A 17157-nucleotide genomic window follows, 5' to 3' on the forward strand; every position below is an offset into this window, starting at 1 on the left:
ACAGGGATATTGTTTTCTCACAGGTAATCAGAATTTTAACAATGGGAATGTAAAGAGAAAAAAGAATCAGTGTTCAGAATTAGACTTTCCCGATAGATTTCTGAGTTCACAATGGTCCAAAAGCCAAGGCTGAAGAGAGAGGAAAAGATTTTCTAAATTCCTGGAGCCAGTCTGAAAACCTCTCTTATGAACCTAGAGGTCAGTGTCATCAAGGAATTAATTGTCCATAGCTTGGTGGAGTTGGAGAAAGAGGAGAGAAGAGTCACCTCCCAAACTTGGGGAGGAACAGGGGTTTTCTGCAAGAGGCTGAGGGCTGTAGCCTCCTTGCACTCATACCTGGGATGGCTGAGCTTAGAGCATGTGGGCTCTGGAATATTCCCACACTCAGGCTTGCATGGAGGGTGAGAAGGCAGGTCAGACAGGTTGGGATGACCAAAGGCAGCAAACACAGACTGCTCAGAAGACCCCGGGACACTTGCACAACCATGGGAGGAGGGGTGGCTCCCTGAACAATGAAAGAGACTAGATTTAGGGGAGTGCGATCCAAGCCAAATTTATTTCAAGAAGATTAAAGGAATATGATAGTTCTGGAAAGCATACTGGAGTAATGAAGCCCAATAGCAGGGTTACTGCATGGGTGAAACAGAAAGGGGCTAATTAGTTCCCAGAAAATGGGAGGAAATGGTCAAGTGTTGATAAAGCCTGAAGTTTACAACCTCTCCTTAGGCCTATACTATAATTCCCATGGCCACATTCTCATGTTCAGTTTTATTCAGGCACTAACAAGGACAAAGGTTGACAAACATAGAAAAGGAATGCTAGAATCTCTTTAATGGTGTGGACATTCTCTTCATCAGCCTCATGAACTCAGATTTGGGATGATGCTTCCTGGCTGGTGCTGTTCTTCCCCACACCTTGTCTTCCTCCTAGCTGACTTCTCTGCATCATTTGCATGGCGGAGTGTTCAGGGAACTTGAGGGATCTACACACTCTATGTACAAACCTCATCCAGGCTGTGCCAAATAGTATTTTAGAATGGTCAAGGTTTAGTGCCCAGGATCACCCATCCAGAGGCTTTGCAAGGGTTGGGCAGACATGGCCCTGAGAGAGCCCATGGCTTGATGAGCTGAGTGCAGGCTGAAGTTCAGGCCCCACAGGCCCTCCCTCTAGCAACTCTGAGCAATCTACATAGTCTGCATGAGCAGACAGATAATCTGCTGCTGCCTACAGGACAAACAGAGCTCACCCCTGCTCACTAAGGCTCACCTCCTAGGATGCCTCCTAGGCAGGCAGAAGTTAAGGCTGGCTTGCCACACCCACATTCTAGGACCAGGGACCTGCACCTGCCCTTGCTACGCTGACCAGTCTCCCAGGCTGTCACCACTGCCCTTGGAAGAGCTCATACTGCTGATATTCCAACCTCCTTTCTTGCTCTTGCCAAGAGGTGGCAAGAGGGTTTCCTTATTCACCTGCGCACTGAAAACCAAAATTTTTTTTATTATAGTAAAATAGACGCAACATAAACTTGACCATTTTCACTATTTTTGAGAGCGGCATGAAATTCATCACATTGTCGTGCCACCATCACCGCCATCCATCTCCAGAACTTTCTCTTCATCCCAAACTGAAACTCCTAACCCATTCAACAGTAAATCTTCATATCCTTTTCTCCTAGCCCCTTAATTTAAAATGGATAAGGATAGTATTTTTGAAATAATAATGTTTATTTCCTGTTGACTTTCTTATTGACAATCTGCCCTTGATACAGGCAGAGGTATCCATTGTCTTGGGAATAGTTAAGATCGTGGAAGGGGAAATGGAATGAAAAAGAGCCAAATGTTTGGGGTTTAGCTTCTATTAATAAAACAAAATTTTTGAGACCCTGGCTTTCAGCAAAAAGCCAGTCTTTATAAACAGAGGCAAATGTCTTTCCAAATTCCAACAGGCTCCTGGGAAGCTGGGTGGGCACTCAGGATGGCCTCACTCCAGGTCACCTTGCCTTGCGCCACTGTCTTTAGGAGTGAAAACAATCCTTAAGCAGCATCATAGCTGTGCTAACAAATAGTGGGGCGGGTATCGTGGAGGAGGATTCAAGGCGTCTTTATAGCCTGGAAGACAGAACAAGGGATGAGAAGTACAGGTGGTAAGTGTCAGCTCACGTAGGAATTAAAATCTGCTTTTCCAGTCCTCCATCTCTGGGACCATTTGAGCGGAGACCGACTGACCCTCATATTTCATGGCGGGTGATGCTCTGGCTGAACTTCGAGACATCCCATTTCCTCCTGACTGTTGGATCCTATGCCCCTATGTTAAGAGCAACCAGAAATACTGTGCTTCCTAAAGTGTGGCCCTCCCGCAGGGGCCTTGGGTAAGTTTTAGTGTTCAGGGGATGGAATAAACGTGGTCATGAAATATGTCATGAGACGGGGCCTGAGGTCTTTTCCTGAACTTCTATGCATAGCAAAGAGCAAAGGCTCCTGAGCAAACAAAACACAGCAGTAAACCTTTAGAGTCATGTGGCCCATGGTGAACTTTTCACAATTCCAGGGAAATGGAGAAAAATGAAGAGCACTGGGTAATTTTTTCCCCTAAGATTAAATTATTCCATTGAAAGGAATGTTAATTATTCTAAGACTGTAACCTTCCCACTTTCTCTCTCTCTTTTGTTTCCTTCCTTCCTTGGCTTCCTTTCTGCTTTTTTTTTTTTTTTTTTTTTTTTTGCTCTGTCTTGCTCTGTTGCCCAGGCTGGAGTGCAGTGGCACTATCTCGGCTCACTCCAGCCTCTGCCTCCTGGGTTCAAGTGATTCTCGTGCCTCAGCCTCCCCGGTAGCTGGGATTACAGGAGCGTGCCACCATGCCTGGCTAATATTTGTATTTTTAGTAGAGACAAGGTTTCGCCATGTTGGCCAGGCTGGTCTTGAACTCCTGGCCTCAAGTGATCTACCCGCCTCGACCTCCCAAAGTAATGGGATTACAGGCGTGAGCCACCGTGCTCCGCCCTTCCTTGCTTCTTTAATTTTTTTCATTTGGAATTTTTTTCTCTATTTATTAATTTCTTTCTTTCCTTCTCTTTCTTTTGGGGCACTATGATTGGTGACAGCATTGGATAGTTATTGTGGTTTCTATGTTCTTCACAAAACAAAGTGTCAGAGTGTCAGTCCTCCATGTTCTTTATAAAAGTTTGCTATTTCATAACATTCCCAAAGTGTGGGAACCACTGGCAATAGCAAGGCTTCTCAAGGTTTAAGAGTCAGTTAAAAAAAAAAAAAGAAAAAGGCAGCCAGGCACGGTGGCTCATGCCTGTAATCCCAGCACTTTGGGAGGCCAAAGTGGGTGGATCATGAGGTCAAGAGATCGAGACCATCCTGGCCAACATGGTAAAACCCTGTCTCTACTAAAAATACAAAAATTAGCTGGGTGTGGTGGTGCGTGCCTGTAGTCCCTGCTACTCAGGAGCCTGAGGCAGGAGAATCACTTGAACCTGGGAGGCAGAGGTTGCAGTAAGCCGAGATCGCACCACTGCACACCAGCCTAGTGACAGAGCAAGACTCCATTTCAAAAAAAAAAAAAAGCTACTCTTTATTGAAAATAGCTTTAAGGGGCAGAGAGAAGTTATAAGATTCCTTTTTATTTCTCATTTTCAAATAAAAAATGAAAATAGTAATTCCGAAATGACAAGAGAGAATCTATTCAAGCCTTTAGTGTACTTTTGCCTGGCTTATGGAGGGATAAGATAAAAATGTCACTGGGTGAAAACAATGAGATAAATTCACAGCTGGGAACATTGCACGATATCACCAGTGTTGCATGTTTGCTCAGTAGCTGGCTGTTCTCCATGTCAGCAGGATGTATGTGGCTTGTTTTGACTCCAGGTCCTCCAGGAGTATGTGTCCAACCACCAAGGTGGGCAGCAGAGTTTGGAGGCTGAATCCTTTGGTACCTGGAGCGGGATAGCAATGGAACCACACAGAGAATGGCCCAGAGCACTGGGAAGGGTGCCTTCCCAGCAAAAGGCACCTGCACAGAAATTCAGCCCATAAAGCCAGGCAGAGAAGGACATGAATGACAATTGGATAATGAGTGTTGGCATTAAAAAGCATTTAAAATAAGTCACTAGACAATTAAACTTGCAATGTCAGAAAATCTTACAGCTTATGTATAATCAAATGAAACTAAACTTGATAGAGTGTTCACCAGATTTGACAGTGATCTTTAAAATTTATGACATTGCCTGTAATGGGTTTTGAAGCTCAAAGTTTTCTAAACTGGTAATAAATGTAATTATTGAGTAATTAATCTCTCGTGATGGTGGAAAGAATGAATTTTTTCCCTTCTTGCTAAAAGAGTAAGATTACAAAAGCTGTTATATGTAGCAAAAAATTTGGTAAAAATTATTATAAAGTGTGTTAGCCATTGATTAATAAAATGATGTTTTTCTGGAAGAAAAAACCAGATAGAGTGCAACATAAATGCAAAGTTTTGCTCAGCAATTCATGTTTTCTCTTTTTGGATTTTAATTGTTATGTACCGACAGCCCAAAAAACCACATATATCATGTCCAGTCCGAAATACAGAAAAAAATTTGCATAAAGATGTTTAGCCCAGCTTTGTTTTCAACAGGGAATAACGCCTGAGTGTTTCACAGTAGGGAATTGGGATATGACAACATTATTATAGCATTTTGCAGCCATTAAAAGGAATGTTTCTGAAAAGCTTCTAATAACATTGTAAAAAAGCTGTGTCATAATCTTCCGTTTAAAAAAAGTAGGGTATAAAATTGAACACTTCATATGATTTCAGCTACATTAAAACATGTCTAGAAAATACAACCAAAGGGATTAAAAACTTTCATTGCCTCAAATTACCGCAAAGGGAAGGGGCAGCCCATGGCCAGGAAGGGCCAGCCTCAGAAGGACTGGAGTTGCTGACTTGTGCCTATGGCGGCAGCAGCTGCTGGTTTCTCCTTCCATGTTAATCTGGGTCACAGGATCTCGTGATTTACAGAAGCAGCTCTGGCTCATTCTTGGGTGACTGGCCTGCCTTCTTGGAAGACAGGATGATGCTCATCAACGCTGGCTGTGACGCAACCTGAGGGCTCTGCAAACCTCCCGTGCGGTCACACACTGGGGCAGGAGCCCCAGCATCTGAGTGTCCGCTTTGAGGATGGAGCGAGTGGGATGGGTGAGGCAGAGAGGAAGAAAGTTCTCCGGATGTCCTGGTTAGTCACCCTGATTGTGGGAAATGCACACTCATGGCTGAATCAGCAAGAATCAAGTCTCTTGGTCAGGAAAAAAAGCCATTATGGCCTAAGAATCTCTCATGACACACACACACACGACACACCACACACACACCACACACCCCACACACACACCACACACACACCACACACCAAACACACACACACCACACACACCACACACACACCACACACCAAACACATACACATCACAAACACCACACCAAAAACACACACACCGCACATACACACATCACACACACCACACACACCAGATACATGCACACACACCACACACACCAAACACAACACACACCACATATACACATACGCCACACATATGCACACACCGCACACACACACCACACACGCACACACCACACACACACCATACCACATGCACACCACACACACACACCCTACACACCTCACGCACACACCACACACACATCACACATACACACACCACACACACCCCCACACACACCACATACATGCACACACACCACACACACAAAGCACACACACACATGCACACACATCACACATACATGCACATACCAAAGACACAGACTTACCCCCATATATACATGTGTATACACGTACACATGCACAATACACATATACACATGTGCATATGCACACTAACTCTGCTACACATATGCACATGACACACGCACATACATTAATGTACATGTACACAAATGCACACATTTATGCACAAAATACAGATGCATACACCTGCATATCCATGTACTCTCATGACACACACATGCACACACACATATATACTGCAGTATAATATACTTAGTAGAATAGGATGAGGGGCCCTCAGTTGGGGTCAGATAGCCTGATGCTTAGTCTGAATTGTTAATAATTGAACTGTGTAATTTTGCCTGAATCTTTTCATCTCTGCTTCCAGCCACCAGAGTGCGGTTGACTCAAACCATCTGGAAGTTCTCTTTAGTTGTAAAATTCTGTGATTTCAATGGAAAAGATGGTATCATTCATCCAGAGCTCACCTGAGCTCCTTCTCTCTACCCTGAGGAGAATCCTGGGGGCTGGAGTCACAGCATAGGGTGCTTGTGAGGCCGTCCTCACCCAGCACCAGCCCCAAGAGTGTTGCCACCAGGGATAGCCCAGTGTCCCCGAGGACCTCTGCTGTGGGCATTCCTGTGGCTTCTTCCCCCTCACACCCACACACTTCTTCCCTCCTTTCTGATAAAGAATCAAGAATTTGCCGTGGGAGCAAATAGGCAGGAACCAGCAAGCTTCTGAGGCCCAGCGCTTCCGGGAAGAGATCAGCAGCTGTCTGTCCTGAAGGTATTTCCAGGGTTCCTTTCTGCTCAGCGGAGGTGGAAGGGAGCTCACTGCTCCTTAACTCTCCCTGTCAGAGGTGCCTCCCTGGTCCACCCTCTCTGGCCATGGCATTCATTTAGGGCAGACAAGCGGTTCCTGTCCTGAGTCAACATCTGGAAGCCACCAGGCCCTGGGCTGGGAGGATTTGGAGCCTGTCATCAGCATGTGACTTTTGGTTGTGATGCTACAGTCTGACCTCACCCTCAGGTTGCCACCCAAAGCCCAGCTATGCTCCAGATCGCTGAAGATTGCCCTTGAGAGCAAATTCCTCAGGCAGCTGTGGAGCTGAGCCCTGAGGACTCAGTGAACCAGGGCTGGGCCCTCACCCTCACACTATTCCTCATAAACAGTTCAGTTTAAGTTCTCAGGAATGCATAGTCCTGCAAAGACTGTGGCGCTGGGTCTCAAATACGAATTCAAACTAAAAACAAAACCCTCTGCCAATCAAAAGAGGAAAGAAGCCAAACAGAACTCTCACTTCTTCCCCCTCTGAGGACCACTTTAAAGTTTTTTTTTTTTTTGAAATAACAAATATTAAATTCTTTAAAAAGCAATCAATCCCTTTTCCTGTTCCCCTTTTCTGGGGGGCTCCGCTTGGCTGAGCTGCTCTAAATACAATAGGTAGTCTTGTACATTACTCTGCCAGCTTTATTGTTACCTGGACATTTTTAGGTTTCAGCTTTATCTTTTTAGTTTTTTTTTTTTTAAAGAAAACTGTGGTAATATAGATAAACACAAAATTTACTACTTTACCCAACTTGAACTGCACAGATCAGCGGCATTCAATACATTCACATTGTTGTGCCATCATCACCACCATGCCCTCCAGAAACTTTCTTCATCTTGCAAAACTGAAATCATCTTTTAATTCATTCATTCATTTATTTTGAGATGGAGTCTCGCTCAGTCGCCCAGGCTGGAGTGCAATGGAGCAATCTCATTTCACTGCAACCTCTGCCTCCCGGGTTCAAGCAATTCTCCTGCCTCAGTCTCCTGAGTAGCTGGGATTACAGGCGCCCCCTCACCACGCCCAGCTAATTTTTTTGTATTTTTAGTAGAGACAAGGTTTCACCATGTTGGCCAGGCTGGTCTCGAACTCCTGACCTCAGTGAGCTGCCTATCTTGGCTTCCCAAAGTGCTGGGATTACAGGTATGACCCGCCACGCCCGCCTCCGTCTTTTTATTCTTTTTTTTTTAGACGTAATTTTTGCGCTTGTTGCCCAGGCTGCAGTGCAGTGGTGCGATCTCAGCTCACTGCAACCTCTGCCTCCTGGGTTCAAGTGATTCTCCTGCCTCAGCCTCCTAAGTAGCTGGAATTTCAGGCACACACCACCATGCCTGGCTAATTTTTTTGTATTTTTAGTACAGACAGGGTTTCACCATTTTGCCCAGGCTGGTCTTGAACTCCTGACCTCAGGTGATCTGCCCACCTCCGCCTCCCAAAGTGCTGGGATTACAGGCATGAACCACTGCGCCTGGCCCATCTTTTTACTCTTAATGAAAGCTTCCACTTCTAAGCTCAGATCCGCGCACTTCCCTCTTGGTTTTACAGCCCGGCTATTGTCTAGTCATTGTTTATGCAAGAACAGCCACGCTGGGCCCCTCACTTTGGAGTGACTTTTCTGTGGTCACTCTATCAGGGCTTAGTAAGACCAGTGTGGACTCTGAACAGCGACAGGGCCAAATATAGTTTTATGATTTTTGTGAATCCTGTAGTTGTCACCCTAACAGCTTTTCTACAAAAAAGACCAGGAAAATTTCCACCAAGTTCTGATTCCTTTTAGAAGGTGTAGGGGTTGAGATTTTGGAACCCATTGCAACTTCCACAAGTGCCTTCAAGCCCACACCGTACTGGCTTTGGGTCCCTGGGATACTTTTGTCCACACTGGAGACCTCAGGCACCCCAAGGTGCCCCAAGTTTGGACGTGGTACCCAGAGGCTGTTACACTATAGTAAAGAGGTGACAAGGAACATGGCACCTGAGTGCATTTCACAGCAACTCTAAGAGACAGGGTCCCATGATTGGCTTTTCCTTCTGACTCCTAGAATTTGCACCTTTTGATTCTCACTATGGACACAGGAGGTAAGCTATGGTCTTGTTTCCTCCCTCCTGCAGGGGAGAGAGCCAGCTACATATAGTGGGCAGTGGCCAGTTTCAACCTGACCAGAGCTCCTGGTACAGAAGCTCCTGGTACAGACTCCAAACTGCCCCCTGAAGAGTCCCCCAGGGCATTTCCCAAGATGGGGCAGTGAGTTGAGTGATCCTTAAGCTCTTGACCTTTGGGTTGCAATGATTCCTGACCGTGGTCCCAACATTTCAGGAGCCTGGGGACCCCACAATCATATGAACAGGTGCCTGTCCTAGGACTTGCATAAAACAAAAGCACTGGCTGGGTATTGTGGCTCATGCCTGTAATCCTCTCACTTTAGGAGGCAGAGGTGGGAGGATGACTTGAGGCCAGAAGTTTGAGACCAGCCTGGGCAACATAGTGAAATCATCTCCTTAAAAAAAAAAAAAAAAAAATTAGCCAGGCAGGGTGGTGTGCCCTTGCAGTCCTAGCTACTCAGGAGGTTGAGTTGGAAGGACTGCTGGAGCTCTGGACTTCGAAGCAACAGTGAGCTATGATCATGCCACCGCACCACAGCCTGGGTCACAGAAGCCAAGCCCTCTCTCTCAAAAAAAGTATTAAGACTTGTGCAGTAACTCAAATGTGTCTCCCCAGCATCCTCCTTCACCTTTCTTCTACTAACAGAACCCTAGTCTTGGGGAGAACTGCTTCTCCCCCAACAGCTCATTGGGTGATGAGGCCAATCCTAGTAACTCTGTCTTTTCCAAATTTGCGCAGGGATAGCTATGTGACACAAGCTAATCGAATCAGAGTCCCACTCTGGGATTTTACATATAGATGCTGCAAGAGACAAACCCCTTCTCTCTGGTTTTTAGCTTACCTGCTGCTATAGGAAGCAGTCTTTTGAAGTAGGAGAAAGTGAGGCCAACACTCAGGAAGGAGCTGAGACAAGAAAAGGAGTTTCTGCTCCTTAAGGCGACCACAATTTCCCTTTCAGTCTCATCCTTTGTAGACACAGCTATGTCTAGTTTTAATTTTATTCATCAGGACTTCTTTTCTCATTATGAAAGTTAATCATGTTTATTGTGGACAACTTGCTTGAAACATAAATGAACTACAAATGTAAGAAAGGCACGAAGGTCTTTTTGCTGTAGGTTTTCTCTTCCTCCTGGTGCCATCCCCATCATTTTTGTGTAGAAGTCGCAAAGCTTCCTCTGTTCCCTGTTGCCAAAACTAAGTCAGTTTGGTTTTTTGGTTCACCCGAGAAAAATCTAAGGGGCCTGTTTTATTTACAATGGGAAGAAATGTGAAAATTATCTGAACTCTTTTCACTTTCCCACACCATTCCTAATTTGAGTAATAATCGGCATCTCAATAACCCTGAGAGTTGAGGTGTAATGATTTTCTAGGTTTTGGACTGGGTTGTCCTGCTATGTGGGGTGACAACAGTAAAACCACAACAAATAAAAAGAAATCCTTTTGAATTAAAGATAAAAAAAACTAATGCAACGAGCAAGTTTATTTATAAAAAAAGAAAAAAACAAACAACTTTCTAACGACATTTTATAGATTAAGTAAAAATACCAGTATTAATATATATGTATATACATAGTGCATATATATATATACATATGATATAACATTAACATTACATGCTTCTCAGGACAGAAGAATTAGGACATGTTCCCTCATATCAATTTAAAACTCGATCACAATTTAAAATCATGGAAGAAAACTTGCTTCCTTTATTTTCTGCTTTTAGACTTCAAGTACAGGAAGTTATGAAACCAGGATCTAAATGTGGAAACCATCTGCTATGCACCAATTACAAGGGACTGCCACAAATGATGAGTCAGGGGTCTTCTGAATTCTTACATAGGTCTCTGTAACCCTACAACTGTGTCAACCTTCTACCTGAGATGAGAGGGAATGATGAAGCATGACAGTGTGTAGGTTTCATGTGGACGTTCACATTGACATTGGAACAAAAGCAAACTGAAAAATGTCTTCCTAGAGCAACAACACTGATCATAAAATCACCCTGGAGGAGGATTCCCTTCTCCCCTTTCCTTGCCAAACAAAACAGAGAAACTGTCAGAAAACAATACAAAACAAAACTCAGGGTGAAGCACCTCTGGCGATGATCAGCATACAGCAAGGGACAGAGAGGTAGCGTTTCCTTGGTGACAGCTCCTGGCTGACTCCAATGATTTCAAACACACCCTCTTCTGCAAAAGGCACTCACATATTATCTGTTTATAAATCATACAGTGGGATTCCATACATGGGAGTTTCTCCTACAAATATAAAAGAGATAAGCTGAGGAAATGGTATAACAAAGAAAAGCGTATAAGAAATACACATTTTGGATAAATATGCACTTTTCTTTTTTAAAGGACAATCAATATAGTAGTTAAAAAAAGTCATTGAAAAGTTAGGAATTCCAGCAAAATTATCAGTAAGAAGCAAGGTACTGGAGGATGAGAGATGGAGTCCAAAACACTGAGAGGAGGTACACTAGCTTTTCAAGTGGCCAAAGTGAAAGATTTGTTCTGCTCTTAAACTGCAATGACCATCCACAGACAACGGAATGAGAGGGGGAGGGAGGTAGCGGCAGAGAAACAGGTCAAGCCGGAGGGAGGAGTGGCATCCCCCTGGCTGTGGGTGCAGGAAGAAACACCCTCAGCATCTCCAAAGGGAAGGATGGGCTACATCACCCCCTTGCTTCTGCAGTCCAAACAGACCCTGCCCAAGCCAGAGGCTGCCCTCACCGGGACACAACAGAGCTAATGGAATTGTAAGAGGTGCCGCTGTTGCAGCTCGAGGCATAGGCCTCCTGGCCATTGCCATCCAGGTTGATTTTGAACACAGAGGATGCCTTCAGCAAAAAGTCTGCGGCATCCCGGCGACCCAGCTCCCTCAGTTTGGACATGAGGGTGCCCACTGTGCTCTCAGGGTAGGTGGTCCATTCCCGCAGCAGGGCGTGGAGGGGGCTGGGGAGGAAATCCTTGGGAGCCCCGTTATTGGTGTTGTACTTTGCCACGAGGTCAGGGAGGCCTAAGTTCATGGCGAGAAGGCACCAGTCCTTCCCCAGGGGGTCGGGCGGGTCCAGCAGGCGACTCAGTTTCCTCCGAGTGAGGAGGTTCAGGTCTGATGCATGGATGTCCATGCCGAGGCTGGCCTGTGAGTAGACGTCGTGACACCCGAAGCACATGATGCTGCTGAAGCTTTCCTTGTACCCCCCCATGGTGTTGGTCAGTGAGGTTTCCTTCAGAGTCTGTGCCCGGAAGAAGTCCCGTGGCTGGTAGATCATGACGGGCTCATGGTGCTCCCGCAGCTGCTGGGGGCTCAGGTAATGCTTCACGGTCAGGAGCCCTGGCAGCGTGGTGGCCATGACGTTCTCAATGGTGCTGCACACCGAGTCCAGCAGCAGGCAGCACTTGATCTTCTCCGTCTCCAGGCCGCGGACCTGGACCTCAATGCCCTGGCCGTGGTTGACCAGCAGCACCAGCAGCTCGGCCCCACGGTTGGCCAGCTTGCAGCCATTCACCCACAGGCGGATGTCCGCGTCGCCCTCCGTGCTTTGCTGGTGGATCCACCGGCACAGGTTCACCTGGACCTTGTGAAAGATGCCACACGGGAAGGGGGTGAGGTGTTCCACGGGCACGATGCGCACGCCACCATACACCATCACCTCGTCCTCCTCATCAGCCCAGGAGCGGTGCAGGTTGTCTGTCTTGATCAGGGCTGGGACGTCCACCATGGTCCCGCTGCTCAGGTCCCGGGCGCAGATGTCCATGGCATCGAGGATCTGCAGCAGCTCCTCCACGTCGCTGTCGGGCACCAGGCGCTGGATGTCCTCCACGGTGTAGCGGCCCCGGTAGTGGTGCAGCGCCCGTGGGGTCTCCACGGACAGCAACTTCCCCAGGACGTTTGTGCAGAGCCAGCGGGGGTCCAGGAGCAGCACGTCCTGAACTGTTTCACTTTGCATGATGTTGATCTGCGGGGGGACAACAGAAAGTCACGCTTAGGGACAGAGCCCTGGCCAGGTGCACCAGCCACTTAGAGCACTAAAGGGCCTGATTCCGGCAATAGAGGCTGAGCAGATGCTCTAAGGACTGACCCAAGGCCATTCCACATGGATGCGTCTCAAAAACCAAACACCGAGTGGAGAAAAGCAGCTTGAAAATGTCAGAATAGAGATTCTGAAAAACAACTCCCTTGAAGTCTTCAAAAAGGCCAGCGAAATGAAAGAAGAAAAAAAAAAAGGGAGATGGCAACCAAATGCAACGAGTGATTTTAGACTGGATTCTGAATCCCAAAATAAGTACATAAATAAAAATAGCTTTAAAAGAAATTATTAGGACCAGTGGCAAACCCTTGTATGAGGATGATATATTCAATCATAGTACTGTATTAATGTTATGTTTCTGGAATCATCAATTATATTGGGTTATGTGGGAAAATATCCTTCTCCTTAGGAGATATAGGTTAAATTATTTAGGGAAGAAATGTCATCATGTCTGTAAAATAAATAAGTAAATAAATAGAAAGGAAAGGAATCGAGCAAATGTAGCAAAATGTCAACAACTGATCAGCTTAAATGTAGTAGGCTGGGCACCATGACTCATGCCTGTAATCCCAACACTTTGGGAGGCCGAGGCAGGTGGATCACTTGAGGTCAGGAGTTTGAGACCAGCCTGGCCAACATGGTAAAACCCTGTCTCTTCTAAAAATACATAATTTAGTTGGGCGTGGTGGCTCGTGTCTGTAGGCTGAGGCAGGAGAATCACTTGAACCCAGGAGGCAGAGGCTGCAGTGAGCCGAGATTGTGCCATTGCACTCCAGCCTCAGCAACAGAGTGAGACTCAAAAAAAAAAAAAAAAAAAAAAATTAATTAATTAAAAAAATAAATAAATGTAGCATATATGAGAGTTCATGGTACTATCCTTGCAACTTCTCTAAAGGCTTGAGAACATTTTCAAAAAAGAGTCAGAACATTCTATTATTATACCATTATGTGAATGTTTAACACACACACACATAGAAAAGGCCTGAAAGGATATGCCGCCATGATAATAGTTGGCCTCCAAGAAGGGGAGAGAGGAATGAGACCAGAGATGATGGCCCAAGGGGACTTTAGCTTTTTGGTTGTGTTTATTTCTTAAAAAAATAAAAAGAAAGGAAAAAAAAGTGATAAAAAACAGAAGGAACTTTCCCTTTATGGAAGAGTTCTGCTTCCTTTCTTGGAGAGTGGCCATCGCCCTGGACTCCCTCACTTGGAGGCCCTGACCCCACCGGTGACCACACAGTAATTTCCTGCCCACAGTCTGGCTTAAACCTGAAAGATGCCCCCTGTCTAAGAGTCTATTCAGAATTGAACCTAGGTTGAAAATTCCTGGAGGGCAGAGCCAACATTGATCTAGTTCCTGATACAGCATTTGCTGGAATACCATTTGCAGTTTGGTCCTAAACACTGCTCATCGCCTCAGGCTCAGGAAAGACGAAACTGTCCCATAGTGGAGGAGAACAGGGAGCTAAGACAGTCAGCTAAACGTAGTGTGGGACCCAGGGCCAGAAAACAGAGTCAGAAGGGCCACTGGGGAGTTCTGAAGATCTGCAAATTAGATATGGAAGGCAGGTCTGCAGGAGGCCTGGGGCCAATCAAAGTCGGGCCACACAATGTAGTTCCTGCTGCTTAATTACCCTCCTTCTTTACATCTTCATTTACTTACTAAACTCTCAAGGGCAAGCAGGGATGTAATGACAAATAAAGGAGACTATATGATATGATCTAGAAAGTTGCTGGTCTACTACTAGAAAGCAAGGGACTCCTGTGCCAAAGGAGTTTAGAATTAGAATTGACACATTTTTTACATCCAGCAGTATCTTGTCATCTAAGATGTGGTCCTTCACCTGTGTTCTTCCTTGGATTCAATCACTTTAAAGTATTCCTGGATAAGTTGGCAGATTCTCTGGCCATTTAACTGGGAGTTTAAAGGCTGATGAAATTACTGCCCGGCGACTCCAGTTTTCAAGGTCACTGGCTTGTGGATTCAGGTCTAGTTTCAAGAAATTTGTATGACTCATACAAACTGGCTATAGGGCCAGACCTGGCACCTGAGATTGGGGAGGTAAGCATCTGGCTTTTAATAATCTCAGAGCTGCTTTTAGTTGCAATATTCAGAACCGCTCTTCTTGGCCCACACTAGTTCATGCAGGCTCCCAATTTCACATGGTGGAGAAACACGAAGGCACTGCCCCCATTCCGGGGACAGGCGTACGATGCCATTAGAACAGGGTTTCCAAACCGCGCCCTGGTGCTCAATGTCACAGAACCAGAGCAAAGCCTCCTATTCTCAATCATTTCTGCTGGGCATTGCTTGAGTTTTTTAATGTGCATCTTTAATTATGATTACTCTGTGTATCTGTGCACCAGAGTTCTCTGTCTTTGTATCTCCAGACATTGTCTCCACAAGGACACCTCACTGCCTTTTCTCAACTGTTTTCCCACCTAGGAGATCTGTGTGGAGCTGATGACTCCACGCTGATATAAAGAAGCCATCCTGAAGGCTGCCAGGAGTAGCAGATTAAGTTCCTGGTGCCCAGGGGGAGTCCAGGGCAGTGGGCACTGCACTCCCAAACTAACAGACTCTGGAAATAAAAGCAAAACACGACAAGACAAAATGACAGCTCCTAAGGTGAGCCGAGAACTGCAGTTCAGAGCGTCACTTGAGGCTGTGTTTGTCACACGTGTGGAAATGTTGTAGGTAGCTGGACCATTTCCACACTGCTTCCCCAGGCTCACACCACTTCCAAGAGCTGGAATTTGGGACAGGCTGAGTCCCTGGCACCTCTCACGGCCCCCTGCCTGGGCTCCCAGGGGCTCACCTCGCCTGTGCTGTGGAGCTGCTGAGCAATGCGCCTGAGGTCCTCCTCGCTGGCCAGAGGGTTCAGCTGGTCCTGCACGTCGTACACAAACTGCTGCAGCGACATCAGCTGGTTGGGTCCATTGAGCTTCCTCCAGGAAGGCAGCGTGGAGATGATTTTCTCACACAGGTGAGTCATGGGAGGACAGACCTAGAGGGGGCAGAGCCAGACAGGTTAACTCACCTGCAGCCGTGGGTGCTCTGAGCCGAGCCACAGTGGAAAGGGCAACTTTCATTCAGGCGCCTTGCAGGTGATTTGATGAACGAGTGGGTTTTTTTGTTGTTGTTGACGTTTTTTTTTCTTTTTTTAGACTGGGTCTCGCTATTGCCCAGGCTGGTCTCAAACCCTTGGGCTCAAGTAATCCTCTTGTCTCAGTCTCCTGAGTAGCTCCAACTACAAGTACACACCACTGTGTCTGGCTAGTTAGTGTTTTTTGGGTTGAGTACTGGGGCAGTTGTCTTTCAGACTTGCTTTTAAGCCTAATCTATTGCTCAAATATAAAGTTTTATAAAGGCTCTTTAGTTCATGTTAAATAGATTTTGAGTCTTCTAGGAATGTTTTTGGAATTGTGGACTCAGTCACTCAATCGACTAATGTTCACCAACTCCTAATGTTTTACTCCCTCACTTTTTCCTCCCTCCCTCCTTTCTTCCCTCGCTCTCTCTCTCGTGACTGTTTCACTCAGGCAATGATCACTTTATGAACAGAGGAAAAGAGAATGAGTATCATCAATATTAGAGTGAGTGTTTACCAGTAAATTAGGCATTCATGGGGACTGTTGTTGAAATATTGTTTCCAATTAGACCCATTCTTGGTATGTAGGCTGAAGTGGATTTTTAACCTTTTAACTTGGTTAATTAGATCAGCATATGTTACAGACTCACGTAATCCACATACCTCTGAATTAGAAACCACACAAGCCACAGGCTACACCGTGCCATTAATTCCGCACTCCCCTCTCAAATTCTTTTATGTCAGCTAAATTCCACTTTGCATTCAAAAACAGAATTCTCAGGGGTGAGTGCAGCTGACGTGGTGGGCTCCACCTGCCTGAGCTCAGGAGTTTAGGGGTTGGGCGGCGGGTGTCTGAGAAGCAGCAGATCATGCCAGAGCCCAGCTCAAAAATCTCCAGGGACACTCCCTCCTGCCTCAGGAATGCAGCCTCAATCCAGACCTGGTGGGGAAGCGCAGGGGCCCTCAGAGACCACTGTTAGTTCCCAGATCACCGCCCCTGGTTTCTGTGACAGATTCCTCCCAGGCCTCACCGGACTACCCCCTATCTTCTGATGATGCCACAGTGGGACCCCAACGAGGATATCTGGTGTGAAGGGCAGGGTTTTCTGGAGACAGGAAAGGGTTTCCCGAGAATTCTGGAAGCATGTCTAGAACCAGAATCTGGTGCGGGAAGCACAGCATTTTCTTATTAGCAAAGCAGTTAAAAAAAAAAAAAATACACCCAGAGGCAGCTTCAAAGGTAAGAGAGGGAGACAGGCATCTGCCTGCATTTTTCCTCAGGCCTCGGCAGCAGGAAGACTCCAGAGTGAATGCCACCACTTCTCC

General features: G+C 46.1%; 1 protein-coding gene across 4 annotated transcripts in view; it reads right to left on the reverse strand.

The window, feature by feature from the left end:
- Positions 1-10205: 10205 nt before the first annotated feature.
- LOC115935778 (death-associated protein kinase 1-like) overlaps positions 10206-17157 on the reverse strand; it is a 69646-nt gene continuing 62694 nt past the window's right edge. For all 4 annotated transcript variants that reach the window (XM_055350896.2, XM_055350895.2, XM_031014243.3 and 1 more), the window contains 2 exons: positions 15559-15747; positions 10206-12667 (listed from right to left, as the gene is read on the reverse strand). In XM_055350896.2, coding sequence (XP_055206871.2) covers positions 11435-12667; positions 15559-15747 — 1422 coding nt within the window. In that variant the 3' untranslated portion in view covers positions 10206-11434. The remainder of the gene's footprint in view (positions 12668-15558; positions 15748-17157) is intronic.

This window comes from Gorilla gorilla, chromosome 13, assembly GCF_029281585.2.
Source record: "Gorilla gorilla gorilla isolate KB3781 chromosome 13, NHGRI_mGorGor1-v2.1_pri, whole genome shotgun sequence".
Lineage (NCBI taxonomy): Eukaryota > Metazoa > Chordata > Mammalia > Primates > Hominidae > Gorilla > Gorilla gorilla.